Source organism: Gregarina niphandrodes, assembly GCF_000223845.1.
Source record: "Gregarina niphandrodes unplaced genomic scaffold scaffold00001, whole genome shotgun sequence".
Classification (NCBI taxonomy): Eukaryota; Apicomplexa; class Conoidasida; order Eugregarinorida; family Gregarinidae; genus Gregarina; species Gregarina niphandrodes.
In genome coordinates, this window is record NW_011645773.1 from 255,194 (window position 1) to 271,540 (window position 16,347).

Sequence of the window (16,347 nt, forward strand, 5' to 3'; positions counted from 1 at the left end):
GAAGCCCGTCCTTGTTAGAGAAGCCCGTCCTTGTTAGAGAAGCCCGTCCTTGTTAGAGAAGCCCGTCCTTGTTAGAGAAGCCCGTCCTTGTTAGAGAAGCCCGTCCTTGTTAGAGAACAACAGTGATCCAGGCGATGATGATAAAGAAGAGTAGTAGTGGGTAGGTGGCTATGTAGAATTTGTCTTCTGGGATGGTGCTCTTAACGTAGGTGACTGCGGCCTTGGTGGACATATATACGCCCGCAGCAACTATGAAAACTTTGAGGAGGGAGAGGACTTGGGGCACGAGTAGGGCAACAACACAGGCGATGACAAGGGGGAAGGAACAATACCCCAAAACACCTAGGGCCTGGAAGGTAGAGATCTTACCACCCAGTAGACTCACATTAGCCACAACCACCCAACTTCCAAGCCAGTAGAATACATATAGAAACGAGAACACGGCCCGTTTCTCACTCTTCTCTGCTTTCAACCAAGATGATACTGACAAAATCAAACAGAGAATTAATGGACCCCATAAGTCCCACTGACGAAGCACACCACCCTCCTCTGACCAACTCTTCGGACTACATACGTACTCAAACTTCTTCCCCATAGCCATCAGATCCCGTCGGATCGTGTCTCGAATCGGCTCATCCAACGCAACAGACTCCATCATCTCTCTCACCCAAAAAATTAACAATTCTACCAAACCGCCAGCGGGTGTTAGCTTGCGACCGGTCCATTGCAGCCGGTAAGTCGAGTTCAGATGCTGATTCAGGCGTCGGTCGGGTTAGATAATGATTTTTGTTTTGGTTCTATTCATATACACTCTAGTTGTCTATCCCGCTGGCATGGGAGTAGCAGACGGTGTGTTATGGCTCGCCCAGACTGGCATGGGTACCACGTCGTTGCCACTGCTCACCCCACATGTAGCAGCTCATCCTTCGTTTCGAACGTGATCACTCATCGGAGACAACCGTGTGTCAGCCCTCCGTGGGCTCAATCTTCTCTCTTCAATGAACACGTGGCTACACAAATACTTACCAAAAAGTCACATCTCATGTAACTGACTCTGAACTAATCGATTCCCAATAAGTCGATTACCAACGAGTCAATGGCATAAGATAAGTCTTCTGCTAATTCCTCCTCCTTGTATTCAGGAACAAGAAGGACTAGTCCTCATATCGGTCGGACAGCACCGACATGCTTAATCCTTCCGCAAACGATATATCTACATCAACAACACCTTACGACCGCCAATATACCACCATCGTAGCCACCACTATCGGAGCCACCACCATCGTAGTCTATATATAAGCATGGGAGATTACCTCTGATTTGACCACTGGGACAGAAGGAGACCCAGCTACTTATATCACTCAGTGAAGAAGAAATCCTGGATCTGTTGCAAGGGGAGTCTACTGTGGACGCATCTCCCATCAGCGCCGATGAATCCACATCTTTCTTCGCCAAGTCAGTCCAGCAACCCATATCCTCTGCTTCTCCGAGCACCGAAGAAGGAGACGGAGGCGTCACAGAGGAATCCGAATCCACGCTGGGAGCCCGCGCTCTGAGCTCATCCTCTCCGTGAGCGAACCGACAGTACTCTGAAATAATCAGCAAGGTGGCTGTGTAGCAAGGCTGACCAGTACGAGGTTGTGCGGGCCAATCGAGCTTACCACCATTACGGCATTTTCCCTGTGCGAAGAACGCGCATGCCTGTACTTTGTAATACTTGTCGTAACTCATTCTCAGCTCTGCTGGGGAGTGGGCAAATCGACATTGCTCTGCTTGAAAAGGGCAACCGGACTTGGTCTGCATTGACGGACAAAGTCTAGTCTTTCTCAGATCAGGTTGTCCATGTCGAACATGCGACGCAGTGGGCCAAACCAGCATTGTAGGTATTTTTTTGGGATATGCAATGCAGACGTTCGCACACGCGTGTGCAACTAACCGTCTACCCAGAGCTGCTAACACGCACACTAACAGAAAAGAGAACCCCGGACGCCCGGCCGATTTTAGCACCTATTAACAAAACCAATCAGATTTTAATACCATTTCAAACCCCCAAATCAAACGCTATCCTCCAAAGCACAACGCGTAACGCGCAAGCCGACGAGGAAACAAGGATCACCGTTTGGTGGTCTGCATTCTCTGAACAGCATCTACCATCAGTTTGACTGGGTCGTATGCAGAAGGATTTCGTTGAGTAATTGAGGCGGAGACATCGGGATCTAGTAACGTCAATCCGCTCCTTCGCCGCTCGCTCTTTTTCTTCGTGCTGTTCCCTTCAGCGGCTGCCAAGATCTAACAAAACACACCTTGACCTTCAGTGTAGCAATCAGTGCAGCATACCTTGGCTAATTCTCGTTTTCTAAATTCAAACTTGTCGTTGCTCCCTTCGGTGGACGTAGACATAATAAAAATGCTTCCAATCGTTATTGGCTTCTTGGTGCAATATTTCACGCTACCTATAGCGTTTGCTAAACTTATACGGTCCCCACTGAAAGATTCTAAAATAGTCCCAGTGATTGCGAGTTCCTTGGGTCAATTCTGCTGGATTGAATTTCTTTACTGCTGGGACAAGTACCTACGACAACCTCTAATCTCAACTACTTCATCAGACCAGGCCACTAGGTGCCATGGAGATCTACCTCTATTAATTAAGACTGAGACTCATAATACTCATAATACTCATAATACTCATAATACTCATAATACTCATAATACTCATAATACTCATAATACTCATAATACTCATAATACTCATAAGGCTCATAAACATGACCAAGTTGTCAGCGATATGGTTTTATCAAATGACGAGGTGGTGGAGCTTGATTCTAGTCGAGAAACGACGCAAAGCGGAAATTGCAAGAAGATATTTGACATAGGAAAAGACGTCAAAGAGTGTACTGAAATATCCCAAAAGGCTTCGACATTGTCGCCTAATATTGTTCATGAACTAATACCCCCCAATGATATGGTTGCAAGTCGATCTCTCGGTGTTAATATTAAGCCTATTACGACAGTTCCTATGTCGTTTGAGTTTGCTAAATCATTTAAAGAATCATCGATGATTGCTAAAGCCGCTATTTACTTTGGTCTTTTCTTGCGATATTATGAAGTGAATGAGAAAGTGGACTTGCCATTACTCCCTGTTCCTGACCGTCTACTCAGTGATCTAATCGTCGAATTCTTAGCAGGGTTTGCACTGAGGGTCTTCATCAAGTCAAATGTACCTTCTTCTCCCAGGATTCGGAGCTGGAAGGTTTACAGTAACTGCCTCTTTTCAAGCGCTCTGAATTTTATAGTCAGAGCTCACAGAAACTGCAGGGGTAGCTTGATGTCTCTTGTGCCTCTTGTCGCCTTAGTTGCTCGAGCTAACACCGCGAATGACGTGGCTCAGTACCTGCTTCTAGCGGGGGCCCCCTATCTGGGACATTGGCTCGCTGATCTGTTGGTTACAATTCGATAAAATTATTCGCACTGTCTGTGCCCCCCTTAGCCGATCTGACCCCCCAAACGATCTGATCTGGATGACTCTAGAGTGGATGACTCTAGAGTGGATGACTCTAGAGTGCGAACCAATCATTGTCGCCAGTTATTGCGGCCGGTCTTATGGCCGGTTTGTGGCAGTCATCCGGCGGTCATCCGGTTTTTTTTTGGTCCCCAGCAGGTTACAAAAATAATGAGCAGTGCTGTAGTGCCTGCTATAGATATTAGCACTACATATATCAATAATGGTTTCGAGCAGCCTGGATCTAATGGATCGTCGAAGAAATATCCAGTAATTTAGCAACACAGAGCTTCGTCATATCCATTTTATGTGTGTTCGCGTGTTCGCGTGTTCGACCGATCGTTCGATCGATCGGAAATATTATCAACCTTCTAGTTAAAATCATTGCTGGTGTATGCAAGCCGTCGAGACAAGTACTTTACGTTCAGTGGATTGGTTATAAGTTTCTTAACAGGCGCATTACTACCGATATGTGTTCTATTCTCAGGGAAATTCTTGGACGCCGCGAAGGATCGCGATACGTCTACAGTAGATTTTTGGTGCGGTTTGCAGCTGCTGAGTGGCGTTTGTTGTTTTATAGCTGGATGGGTATCAACGTATTTGTTGGAGCATTCAGCTGAATCTCAATATGCACGTATGAAAGCGAATTATTTCCACGCATTACTTAATCAGGACTTGGACTACTTGATGACATTTGATACGGGGGAGTTAAGTTCCATGCTAATGACTCATGGGGATGAGTTCAAAGACGCTGTGGGGGCGAAGTTAGGTCAGTTGGTAGTGTTTGGTTCCCAATTTATAGTTGGATTTATAGTAGCTTTGACCCAGCATTGGAAGCTGACATTGGTATTGAGCGGCTTGATACCTGTACTGGTAGTCGGTGGAGCGTTTACCTTATGGTCTATGGGCATGACATCTAGAAAGCAGAGAGAGGCTTATTCGGATGCGGCAAATATATTGGAGGAGTCTATATCGAATATGAAGACGATAATTTCCTTTAATCTAGAGGACATATTCCTCGGTAACTATTCGGAGTGTATCCACAGGACCTTTCAGGTCGCCTCCAAAGGAGGAGTCTTACTGGGTCTCGGTATGGGGTTGTCGATGGGGTCTTTGTTTGCGTTTTATGCCCTCGGATTCTGGGCGCAAGGTAAACTGTTGGCGCAAGGCTACCGCGATGGGTGTTTACCGGACACGGCTGGGTGCTTGAGTGTAGGCAAAGGCATCACCGTCTTCTTCTGCATCGCATTCGGGTCGTTTTCTCTGGGTCAAGCGGCGCCTCCATTGAATGCGATTGTAAAAGGAAAATCTAGTCTGCAGCTACTGAGGAAATTTATCGAACGACCCAGCGGAATCCCCGTGTTTACCGGCGGCTCCCCGGTCAGCGCCCGCGGAACTCGGTCTCCGGTGAAGAAAAAGATCCAGGTCAACATTGAGTTCCGGAATGTGGGCTACGCATACACCAAGAACGACAGCGCGGCAGAACTTGACACACAGCCGACAGACGGACAGGCGGGCGAGCAGACGATCCGTCTCTCCCGTATGATGTCGTCAAACAAGGACACCCGATTGTCCTTCCGACGGCAAGGCATTAGTTGGATTTTCCGCAACGTTTCACTGACCATCAAGCCTGGCGAAATCGTGGCATTCATTGGTCCTTCCGGCTGCGGCAAGAGTACCATTGCCAAGTTGTTGTTGCGCTTTTCAGATGTCGTGGAAGGCAACATCACACTTGATGGTGTCGACATCCGGCAGCATGACCTCAACTTCCTCCGCGATCAGGTCGCTTATGTGGGACAGGAGCCACAGCTTTTCGATGACACCGTGTTCAATAACATCCTTCATGGCAACCGGTTCGCCAGCGAAGGCGACGTGGTGGAGGCTGCTAAGGCCGCCAACGCCGATCACTTCATTCGGGCATTGCCCAACGGTTACCACACACGTGTGGGTGAGAACGCGTCCAAACTCAGCGGTGGTCAGAGACAAAGGGTAGCCATCGCTAGAGCCCTGCTGCGAAAGCCTAAACTACTTATTCTCGACGAGGCCACTAGTGCCCTAGACAACACCAGCGAATCACACGTTTTAAGGAACGTCCTCGAGCTCGTCCGTAATAACCAAACCTCAGTCGTTACCATCGCGCATCGATTGACAACCATTCGAGACTGTGACTGCATATACGTCTTTAACACCTTCGGTAATCTGGGCATCCCCAACGCACCCTGCAAAAGCTTCGTCCAGGAAAGTGGGACTCACGACCAACTTGTCGATCAGAATGGACTCTACTGTACGATGCTCAAAACTCAGAATATTGTACCAGAAAAACGGGGTATCAAAAAAGCGGCTAAGTCCCTCCCAGATGACAACCGTTCTAACGGACAGCGAACCTACCGCCCTAATGGTGGATCCAACCGACTACCCAATAGCAATCAAGGTCTCTCTAGTCAAGCGTTTACCAGCCAGGCTCTCTCCAGTCAGGCGCCGGCCAGCCAGGCACTTTCCAGCCGCGCCCCTGGCAGCAAAGTTACGACATTCCAGGAGGCCACACTGCATGAAGACCCTGGTCCTGGTAGCAGCGATGCAACCCCCGTGCATCCGCGCATTCCCGTCCTAGACTTCACCCGGCTCGGCGGCAACACCGAGCGACAGGCGCATCCGTACACGCCTGCCTTATCGTCGCCATCGGGCGGGCCCCTAAAGCGTGTACCCGGGATAGAAGGACCTGCGGCAACTGACACAGTCACTGACACAGTCACTGACACAGTTACTGACACAGCGGCGCAGCTCCTTCCCACGGCAGCTCCTTTTTCCAGCGAGATGAGTCCGATGGTTTCGGAGGCGCAGCAGCAAGGTAAGACCATCCAGCCTCCGCGTCGACTGACGGTGAAGCCTTTGATCACGACCCGTGAAGACTTCGGACCGATGACTCCTGAGCACCGGCTGCAAAGTGCACGGCGAACCGGCATGACACCCACTGGCAGACTCATGTCCAAACTGGTCACCTTCACCTCCAGTGCGCGTTCGGAGCACCAGTTCCTCAAGGAGAACAACAAACAGAAGAGAAGGCAACGTAGACGCGTCGACGTCAGACCCCGCTCAGAGGGCCCCTACAGGTCCCCTGGTGGTCGGGAAGGTCGGTACAGGCGAGAGGGTCGGTACAGGCAAGATGATGGACAGGAGGGTGGGTATAGGCGAGAAGGTCGGTACAGGCAAGATGATGGACTAGAAGGTGGGGACCAACCGGAGAGGAAGCAAAGGGCTGCTAGTGGGTCGAGATACTCACGTGCGAGTAGCCACAGCTCTCGAGTGAGCTTCGCCGACGACTTGGACGATGAAGAGAATCTTCACACTGCCATCTGCTTCAGTCCTGACGCTAAGCACGGCGCGCCGCTGCCGTCGGATCCCTATTTCGACCAAGAGGAGGAGTCGACCTTTTTTGTTCGGCAGAATCGTTCGCAAAGTGTGCAGGTCAAACGCTCGGTGATTGCCCCGCACCTGCTTGCATTGCCATTGACCAAGCTGGTATCACCCCAGGAGCACGTCTTACAAGAGTATATGTTGCGAGAGAATACGCGGCAAGGAGAAGCCATTCAGAAAGAAGCTCTTCCGGACGGCTCGCTTCAAGAAGACGATAGCCTCTCGTTACTTCTGGACGATAAAGACCTTGAAGACTCCTCAAACGACTTGAAAATCACTAACGTGGAAACTAGCCTGGTCAAAACCTCTCGGGACCAAAGGCCCTCTCAAGGATCTGGTGGCCGTATTGCAGACGCCGGTCCACTAACTACCTACGCAGACATTTCCTCCACGCGAGATGCAAGAAGACCCTTCAGTGAACGGCACCGGCCCGGAAACTTTACGCCTGTGCCCGGCTGCAATCAAAACACAGCGGTACATGAGGGAACCGTTCACACGGGCATCGATGGGAACAAGTATTGGGAAAGGAAGTCAATGACTGGGAGCCGGCGAGACGACCCGCACCTACGGGACGACCCGCACCTACGGGACGACCCGCACCTACGGGACGACCCGCACCTACGGGAGGAACACGCCCAGAGGCGGGAGCACGCCCAGAGGCGGGAGCACGCCCAGAGGCGGGAACACGCCCAGAGGCGGGAACACGCCCAGAGGCGGGAACAGTCGCACAGAGAGGTGGTCGGAGAGTCGAGTTGGAATATGGTTTTCGGTAGTGAGTACGGTTGTCACCGTGAGACAATGTCCGTGGAGTGTGTTTTGGAGAGACATGGCACTAGTGGTGTGGTTGGAATAGCGGCGGAGGTAGGATCTCATGGTCAGTCGTATCGGGCATCTGAGTATGGCGAACACAACGGTGGTGCTGGTGATATTTATGGTGGTGGTGATATTTATGGTGGTGGTGATGCTTACGGTGGTGGTGATGCTTACGGTGGTGGTGATGCTTACGGTGGTAATAATGGGGACGACAAGACACTGAATGTGTTCCCGGACTACAAGGGTCAATCGCGGCCACGCCTTTTCAAGTTCTGGTTATATTATGGACGAGGAGGCATATTACCATTGATAATAGGTTATATTGCGGCGGCTATTAATGGTTTTATTTTCCCATTATTTTCGTGGTGTTTTGCACGTTTCATTAAGGTGTTATCGTACCCTTCGGCAGAGGCAATTGAGAACGGTATTTGGTCACCGACGAAAGATTTATTGTTGGTGAGTGGTATATGCTTTGTGGCTAATTTATTACAACACAGCTGTGTGGAGCATACGGGTAATCGTCTAGTGCGTTGCATTCGGTTCCGTCTATTTGACCACATAGTACATTTGCCAGCCAGTTTCTTCCAACAGCAGACGCTGGCACCAGGTTATTTGATGAATCTCATTTCAAACGACCCGCTCGTGGTCAAGGCATGGGCTAACGACTTTGTGTACGTGATTGTCCAAAACGTCGCCTGTCTCGTGCTCGCCACAGTCATCGCCAGCGCGGCCAATCGCAAGTTAGCACTCATCAGTTTAGCCGGCTTCTGTGTCAGTCTACCAGCAACAATTCTCCAACAAAAGTTCATGGGAGGCGACCAGACCCGAGATCAAAGCAGAGACGAGGAGGGAGATGAGAAAGAAGACCAGAAACAGGGTGGCTGCTGCTGCTGCGGGAATCGATCGCGACCGAGCAAGACGACGCAGGCGATGCTGACCGAGTGTCTACGGAACCAGAAGACAGTTAACGCATTCAATTTGCACTTGGGTCTCGCACAAGAGTTCGATCGATTGTTGGTCGCGGAACGAAAGGAGGGCTATCACATGGCCATTATAACAGGCTTCTTCTTCGGCTTGGCACAGCTGTGTCAATTTGCCGCACAATCTCTTAATCTGTGGTGCGGAGGACGGGCATATTGTTCAGGTGAGATAGATAACCCTGGTGATATGATGCAGGCTACATTCACGATGATAATTGCGGCAATGGGCATTGGACAGGCAGCCTCGGCGGCGACGGATGCGGCCAAGGGTAAAGTGAGTGCAGCTAGGATCCAGTCGATGATCGACGTGCCAATTTTGGTGGACAAACGCCAGGACACCGTGTTGCTACGCGAACAGACACGCGAAGAGGCCTGGAATCGTTCACGTTCAATAACGCAGGGTCCTATTAGTGAATGTGACATTGACATCGAACACTTGCGATTTAGCTTCCCTCCCGCCGTTCCAGGTGCACCGGCGACTCCGGTTTACTGCGATCTGACCTTCCAGATCCCCGCAGGCAAGTCTATTGCTCTCGTTGGCGAGAGCGGCTGCGGCAAAACAACACTTATACAACTCATCGAACGCTTCTACGAACACCCGGGCGAAAACCGGCTCCGGATCAATAACGTCTGTCTTAAGAAATGGCCACTGACACAACTACATAACCTGGTCGCGCTCGTACCGCAAGAACCAATCCTATTCCGCACTTCAATTGCTCAAAATATTCTCTATGGCAACCCCGAGGCGAGCATGACCGAAGTAATCGAAGCTGCCAAACAAGCAAACGCTCACGACTTCATAATGGAACTACCCGACAAATACGAATCTGATGTTGGACTTCGAGGAGAAAAACTAAGCGGTGGCCAAAGACAACGGATTGCCATCGCACGAGCACTACTTAAAAATGCACCCATCCTACTCCTAGACGAAGCAACCAGCGCACTAGATCCCGCCTCAGAACTCGCCGTCCAGGCAACACTTGATCAGATCATGAAACGTCGCGATCGAACAATTGTCTCAATCGCACACAGACTCAGCAGCATTCAAGGCTGTGACATTATCGCGGTCCTCAAGAAAGTTGCCCAAGGTGATGAGTCGCGTGGCAGTGTTGTTGCCGAAATAGGTAACCATAGCCAACTCATGCAAAAGGAACACGGCCTCTACCGCCAGCTCGTCCAGGCCGGCCAAGGCGGGACTTGAACCTGGGATCTGGGGGTGAAGAGAGCACGAATTTTTTTTTGTTGCCACAACTTGCATGAGGGAGAAAGGGGTGGAGGAATGGATAAAGTCGTGCATCAACGCCTGGCGCCAACACCAGACGGGCCTCACCGTTAGCTGTCGAGTTTTCCGACTCCGAATTCCATTGGGACTGGAATGCGGTTTTCGCTAGCCCTAGCCTTGGCTCGTGCGGTCGGCAATGAGCACGTGGCGGGCCACAGAGTAGAGGGCCCACTCACGGGAGGAGAGTTCATCCATATAACGAACAAGTCGCCTCACGCACTGAAGATCACCCCCATTCGGCTCAGCCCGGACACGGATCGACTCCGTGGAGCGAATTCCTTCGGGAATTGGGTCCTGGAGCCGGCGGCGCCCCAAAGGGCTATGTCTAACCGACCTAAGTTAACTGCCATTGGCGCAGGAAGTCACCGGATCGTGGGAGCATGTCTACGCATCCTCACCGGGTTGGAAGAGGCCGTGAAATCTGCAATGGATCCCATCATTGTTTTTCATCACGGATACCTTGACGTCGATCAAACTCACCGGACAAAAGCGTCTGCCATGCAGTACCCGGTTCCGAGCGAACAAGCACTGGACGAAGCCGGCTGGGGGCTTCTTCGTCTGATGTCTTTGCACCCGGCGGCTAGTGACCAAGTCCGACGGATGGTGGCCAACCACTACGACAACTCCTCTCACGCGTTGCCCAGGGTGGCACTTGGACATAGTGCGGCACACGTACCCAGGGGGGTACATAGACCCAGTGGGGCACGTGGCCCCAGCTCAGGGCCGGAGGCCGAGCCGCTTTTCGCACCTGGGATTTTCGACCACGTTTGCGAAGGAGCAGTTGACTGGCTGCATCAGGCAACTCCTGCGGCAGCTGCAACGACCGAAGATGCGATGACCGCCGATTCCGGGTGCCCCCGGAGTTCCCTCGCGTGTGCCGCACACGTGCGGTCAACGTACTTCACCAAGCACCTTCCCCTAGGTTTCATTCACGTCAATTGGGGCGCACGGTACGTGGGACTGATTACCCACATGCTGCGTGACCTACACTGTCATCCACACGTGCACACCATAGAGGTCGATCGTCCGGTCAGTCTCGCAGTACATGACGACGACCATGCAGGCCAATTGTCCCACGAGCACATCTCGAACGACCCACTAGCGTTTAGACAGTGGTACCTTCGGAACCAGGAGATAAAAGAGGTGTGGGAAGTAATGGAGGGCAGCCGGTCGCAGCCTGTGAATGTGATGGTGGCTGACTCTGGGGTGGCAACGGACCACGAAGACCTGAAAGCCAACTTGCTTCACTGGTCAGGCAAGGCGGGGGCTAAGCCGAAGGAGGCGGAGTCGGTGGGGGCGCAATCAGGCTCAGGTGGGGCGGTAAGTGTGATTGCTCAGGAGGAGTCACCGGACGACAAGCTGGGTCATGGGACACACTGCACGGGGGTCATTGCGGCGGAGGTCAACAACGGGTTAGGAGTGGCAGGGATCACGAACAATCATGTAAAGGTATTCATGTGTAAATTTTTGAGCAAGGAGAAAGGGCAGATAAGCAACGCGGTGAAGTGTCTGGATATGGCGATGTCAGGAAACTTCTCCGTGGTGTCCGGCAGCTGGGGCGGACCGTCGCGAATGGAAGCGTTGACTACAGCGATTGAAGAGTTGCAGAAGAAGGATACGATGGTAATTGTGGCAGCAGGTAATGGTGGACAGGATTTGAACGAGGAACCTTTTTGGCCGGCGTGCGAGCGTTTCCCCCACATGCTCACAGTTACCGCCGTACAGGAAGACGATGTCTTGGGGTCCTACAGCAATTTCGGAGACAAATGTGTGCAACTGGCTGCGCCCGGAGACAAAATTTTCTCCACCATCGTCAAGGACGGACACAATGCTTACGGCACCAAGTCTGGGACCTCCATGGCTGTGCCTATTGTCGCTGCTGCCGCCGCCAACGTGCGAGTCGCTAACCCCGCACTAACAGCCATCCACACTTCAGAACTACTTCAGAAAACCGTCCGACCAGTCGTTCAACTTGACAAATCAGTTGCCGCCCGCGGAACCTTGGACACACACCAGGCCCTTCTGGGCGCTCTGGCGACCACAATCGTCTTCAGCTCTTCAAACGCCAGCTCTTCGGGGTCGCAAGAAGGGGAAAAAGTCGCATTCGGACAACCTATGACTCTCAAACCCGAACAGACCGGCATCTTCCCAGTCCTCCCGACCATTAAAGGCACAACGCTCACCAAGTTCTGGCTTACATTTCGCCTCGAGCATCCCGCAGGAAACAGCCAGACAGACGGTATACAGCTCCCCGTCAAAGTAACGCTCCACATCTAACACTCAGTTTTTTCGGTCTTGGGACAATGCGGCGACGGCAGCTGGCATGTCTCCTGCTCCTTCTGCTAGAACTGGTCGGCGCCAAGCAGTACCAGTTCCGCATAGACCACGGCTTTCACTCGGGCGGGGTGTATGTCCACATCACGAACGTTTCTCCGAACGTGTGTCGCATAACACCCCGCGCTCTCACGATCACGCGACGCAAGAAGAATGGCCCCCCGACGACGAACGACCCCCAGCCCCCGCGGGCCGCCGCCTTCGGTGATCGTATCCAAGTCACCCACCCTACTCAACAGGACGCGCGGCTCTGGCAGACGGTCGACCTCGGGGATGACGACCTTGGAGACGACACAGGGGACGACTCAGAGTACAACCTAGGGGAGGACTCAGCAGACGACCTAGGGGAGGACTCAGCAGACGACCTAGGGGAGGACTCAGCAGACGACCTAGGAGACGACCTAGATGACGACGATGATGATGCAGTCGATGACCGCCGGGGTGATTTGGGGGAAGACCGCCTAGAGGACGATGATTTAGATGACGGCGATTCGGATGACAATGAAGCGCCTCCGGCGGACGACAGCTTTGCCAGCAGCCAGGGCCGTGCAGAGCGCGTCCTCAGGGGGCAGGGAATCGTAGAAGCGTGTCTGCACATCCTGGCGGACTTAAGCTATGTGCGAAGCCGCTTCTTCTTGAACCCGGTAATTTCATTCCACCTCCGCCGTCCTCACCGACACAGCTCCGACCAGAACCAAGGTAGCTTCCGGAACGGCGCCAGGGCCCAGCTGGCGCATGCCGTCGGTTGGTCCAGTAGCCATCCAGTAGCCGACGACGCAGCAGCCGACGATTTAGCTGCCGGCGACGACGGGGAGGACGAAGCAGCGGCGCGAGATATGGAGCGGAACGGTTGGGCGCTGCTACGGCTGATGGCTCGACACCCGTCGGCGTCAGGGGAGATAAAGCGGGCCGTGGTGTCCTACTTTGGAGACGACCCGGAGGGGTATGATCCGGAGGGATATGACCCGGAAGAGCCACACGACCGGGAGCGCAAGGGAGATGACTTGTTGAGAGGGTCTGGGGTACTGGAGAATTTGGTGGGGTCTGGGAGTTACGCCCGGGTTTGCGAAGGCGCTACGGACTGGTTGGCGGGCTCGTTGCCGAATTCACCTGAACACCACGTCCGACCGCGTCCTGGTGCCGGTTGTCCGGCAAACCACTTATTGTGTGTTCGACATGTCCGTGCGGCGCACTTCGCGAAACACCTCCCCATCGGCCTTGTCCACTTTAACTGGCGCGAGTCATTCCTGGGACAGATAGCGCATTTGCTTCGCGACCTGCATTGCCACCCACTGGTGCACACGATCGAGGTCGACCGTCCCGTGGGTGTGACTGAGTGGACTGGCGAGCTGGACCGTAGTGAGATGGATCATGATGAGGTGCACGATGAGGAGGTGGACCATGGCGAGGTTGAAAGTGTCGGTGGAGGAGGTCCCGTTGGGGTGGCCCACGAAGGTGTGCGGCGCGTGTCGAATGATCCGTTGACGAACAAGCAGTGGCATCTGCAGGCGCTGCACGTGGACGCGGCCTGGGCACTGGGGGCTGCGGTAGGTACACGTGTTTTAGTCGTAGACTCGGGTGTGGAGACTAGCCACCCGGACTTGGCGCGGAACTTTTGGCGCGGCGGACCGACACCGATCGGACGACCGGGTTCCTCTGGTCAGCTCGGGCCCTCGGGGGTGGGTGCTGTGAGTGTATTAGAAGGGGACCCGTCGCCGGAAGATGGGGTAGGACATGGGACTCACTGTACAGGATTGGTGGCGGCGGAGGTCAATAACCGTTTGGGTGTGGCAGGGATGACGAATAATTTTGTAGAGGTATTCACGTGTAAGTTTTTGAGTAAGGCTTCTGGACAGATGACGGATGCCATCAAGTGCCTTGATCTGGCCCTCAGTGGCGGCTTTCATGTGGTCTCAGCCAGTTGGGGTGGTGGCTTCCGTCTCCAAGCGCTGACCACAGCCATCAACGCACTCCAGAAAGTGGACATTCTTTTCGTGGCTGCCGCCGGAAATAGCGGCCTCAATTTCGACGCCGGAGCACCGAGCTTCTGGCCCGCCTGCGAACGGTTCCCACATCAACTTACTGTCGCCGCCATCAAACCCAGTAATCGCAGCCCGGTCGGGGTTCGGAACCCGGTGGGGTTTCGGACCCAGTCGTCTGATGATGGAGGTGCCCAGTCGCCTATAGGTCGGACCCCACCTGTGCCTATAGGTCGGACCCCACCTGTGGGTGCCCAGTCGACTGGGGGGGACATCTTTGAGTTGGCCAGTTTCAGCAACTACGGCCACACATGTGTCGACGTGGCGGCACCCGGTCAAAGGATTTACTCGACCGTGCCCGGACATAGTTATGGCAGCAAGTCGGGCACGTCGATGGCTACGCCGATTGTGGCGGGGCTGGCCGCAAACGTGCGGGCGCGACAGCCATTGCTCACTGCCTTACACACCTCCGAATTGTTGCAACACACCTCCGAACCCGGCGCTTCGTTTGCACAAACTGTAACCGCCGGCGGTGCAGTCCACGCACACCGTGCCGTTCAGGCAGCCGCTTGTGCCATCTTCCTCAAACGGACCACCCCAACCTCTAAACCTCGACCACTTCTTGGAGCGCCGATGTTTCTCAGACCCCAAGAAACCGGAGTACTCGCCGTCCTACCTGATACCAGCAAACATGACACACGTTATGCCTTCAATCTCACACTCGTCTTCGCTTCCGTCATCAACGGAGTCCTACCGCCTGTCGCCACCGGCCAAGTCATCACCGTCGAGTCCAGCGCTCTGCTCTGACCCAGTACTTGTCCAGTTTCAGGCCCAGCAGGTCTTGTCCACCACCACCAGACGTTACGGTCGTTTCCAACACCAGAGGCTGACCATACAATAGATGCTGACCCCACATTAAATGCTGACCAAACACACACTAGACGCTGTCATTGGCCATTACCGAGGCTGTCCATCATCATGCTGCCCATTACCAGCGATGCCGCCAGCGGTGTCGTCTAATTGTCTCATTGCGGCGAGGAAGTCCTTGTCTTTAACCATGCCTCCACCTTTCGGTTGCCCTCCTTTGCTCTTGAGGAATTGTGCTAGTTCAGTGTGTCCACCTTGCTCGGCCAGGTCGTAGGGTGTTTTCTTGTTGGTGGTGGCTACATTGACTCTGCAGCCAGCCTTGAGGAAGAGCTTCACGCACTCGATGTGTCCTTGGGCGGCAGCGAAATGGATCGGCTGGAATCCTTGTTGCGCAGGGGCATGTAAGTCGCTCCCCGACCGTCCGTCCTGGAGCGGACTTAGCAAAAGTTGTATCAACTCCGCATTGCCGTGGTAGGCGGCCAGGTGCAACACAGTCCGCTTCGCCACGTCCTGTTCGGCCAACAACTTACGCAATCGAGTCCGATACCAGGCTGCATTTTCCATGCCAAGAAACAGCCCTTCCAGCTCAGACAACGACCAGCCGCGTTTAAACAACGCTCCCGCTCTCGGCTTCGCCACCATGGTCTGCGGCTGTTCGTCCTCCGCACGGACGCCATTTTGGCCCCTCGCACAGGCACCGTTTTGGACGGCGGCCGTGCTCGACTTCTTACGCCGTAACCCCCGCTTAGCTCCCGTCTCATCTCCTACTTCATTTCCTGTCTCATCTATAGTACTATTGTTCTGAGTACTTCTACGCTTCTCATCCGCGGATAGTAGCCACGGAACTTGTAACCCTTCAATTGAAACATCTCCAGTTTCTACCTCCCGACCATTCTCTACGTCTGCCTCCTCTTCCTCCTCCCGGTCACTCAACTTCTGGGGCTCCTCTTGGGTTCTTCGGCGTTTCGCTCCATCCCGCTCATTCCACTTGGCTTCTTCCCGCCTCACCCGAATTGCTACCCATTCCTGTAAAGGTCCGCTAAAAACACATTAGCCCTGCCGATATCTTGCCACTTTGTACGGTCATCGCCCTATACGCTTACCTCCGTAGAGCCTCTATAAATCGGGCTGGGCTGTCAAGCTTGCTATTATGCATTTGGGACTTGGAAAACAATATTA

At 53.3% G+C, this 16,347-nt stretch overlaps 7 protein-coding genes across 7 annotated transcripts; 4 read left to right on the forward strand and 3 right to left on the reverse strand.

The window, feature by feature from the left end:
• Positions 1 to 109: 109 nt before the first annotated feature.
• On the reverse strand, positions 110 to 658 carry GNI_004660 (Yip1 domain protein; the record flags this gene model as incomplete). The annotated part of the gene is made up of 1 exon (XM_011130258.1): positions 110 to 658. One exon carries the CDS (start codon positions 656 to 658, stop codon positions 110 to 112), a length of 549 nt encoding a protein of 182 aa, XP_011128560.1.
• Positions 659 to 1,154: 496 nt separating this feature from the next.
• On the reverse strand, positions 1,155 to 1,731 carry GNI_004670 (hypothetical protein; the record flags this gene model as incomplete). Its single annotated transcript, XM_011130259.1, has 2 exons — positions 1,155 to 1,213; positions 1,314 to 1,731. The coding sequence occupies 2 exons, from the start codon at positions 1,729 to 1,731 to the stop codon at positions 1,155 to 1,157; spliced, it is 477 nt and encodes a 158-aa protein (XP_011128561.1).
• Positions 1,732 to 2,407: 676 nt separating this feature from the next.
• GNI_004680 (hypothetical protein) lies at positions 2,408 to 3,457 on the forward strand (the record flags this gene model as incomplete). The annotated part of the gene is made up of 1 exon (XM_011130260.1): positions 2,408 to 3,457. The coding sequence occupies one exon, from the start codon at positions 2,408 to 2,410 to the stop codon at positions 3,455 to 3,457; it is 1,050 nt and encodes a 349-aa protein (XP_011128562.1).
• Positions 3,458 to 3,670: 213 nt separating this feature from the next.
• GNI_004690 (putative ABC transporter) lies at positions 3,671 to 9,907 on the forward strand (the record flags this gene model as incomplete). The annotated part of the gene is made up of 2 exons (XM_011130261.1): positions 3,671 to 3,769; positions 3,875 to 9,907. The coding sequence occupies 2 exons, from the start codon at positions 3,671 to 3,673 to the stop codon at positions 9,905 to 9,907; spliced, it is 6,132 nt and encodes a 2,043-aa protein (XP_011128563.1).
• A 402-nt stretch (positions 9,908 to 10,309) lies between these two features.
• Positions 10,310 to 12,265, forward strand: GNI_004700 (putative peptidase; the record flags this gene model as incomplete). The annotated part of the gene is made up of 1 exon (XM_011130262.1): positions 10,310 to 12,265. The coding sequence occupies one exon, from the start codon at positions 10,310 to 10,312 to the stop codon at positions 12,263 to 12,265; it is 1,956 nt and encodes a 651-aa protein (XP_011128564.1).
• Positions 12,266 to 12,291: 26 nt separating this feature from the next.
• Positions 12,292 to 15,108, forward strand: GNI_004710 (putative peptidase; the record flags this gene model as incomplete). Its single annotated transcript, XM_011130263.1, has 1 exon — positions 12,292 to 15,108. One exon carries the CDS (start codon positions 12,292 to 12,294, stop codon positions 15,106 to 15,108), a length of 2,817 nt encoding a protein of 938 aa, XP_011128565.1.
• A 150-nt stretch (positions 15,109 to 15,258) lies between these two features.
• GNI_004720 (ankyrin repeat protein) lies at positions 15,259 to 16,324 on the reverse strand (the record flags this gene model as incomplete). Its single annotated transcript, XM_011130264.1, has 2 exons — positions 15,259 to 16,207; positions 16,272 to 16,324. 2 exons carry the CDS (start codon positions 16,322 to 16,324, stop codon positions 15,259 to 15,261), a joined length of 1,002 nt encoding a protein of 333 aa, XP_011128566.1.
• Between the last annotated feature and the right edge of the window lie 23 nt (positions 16,325 to 16,347).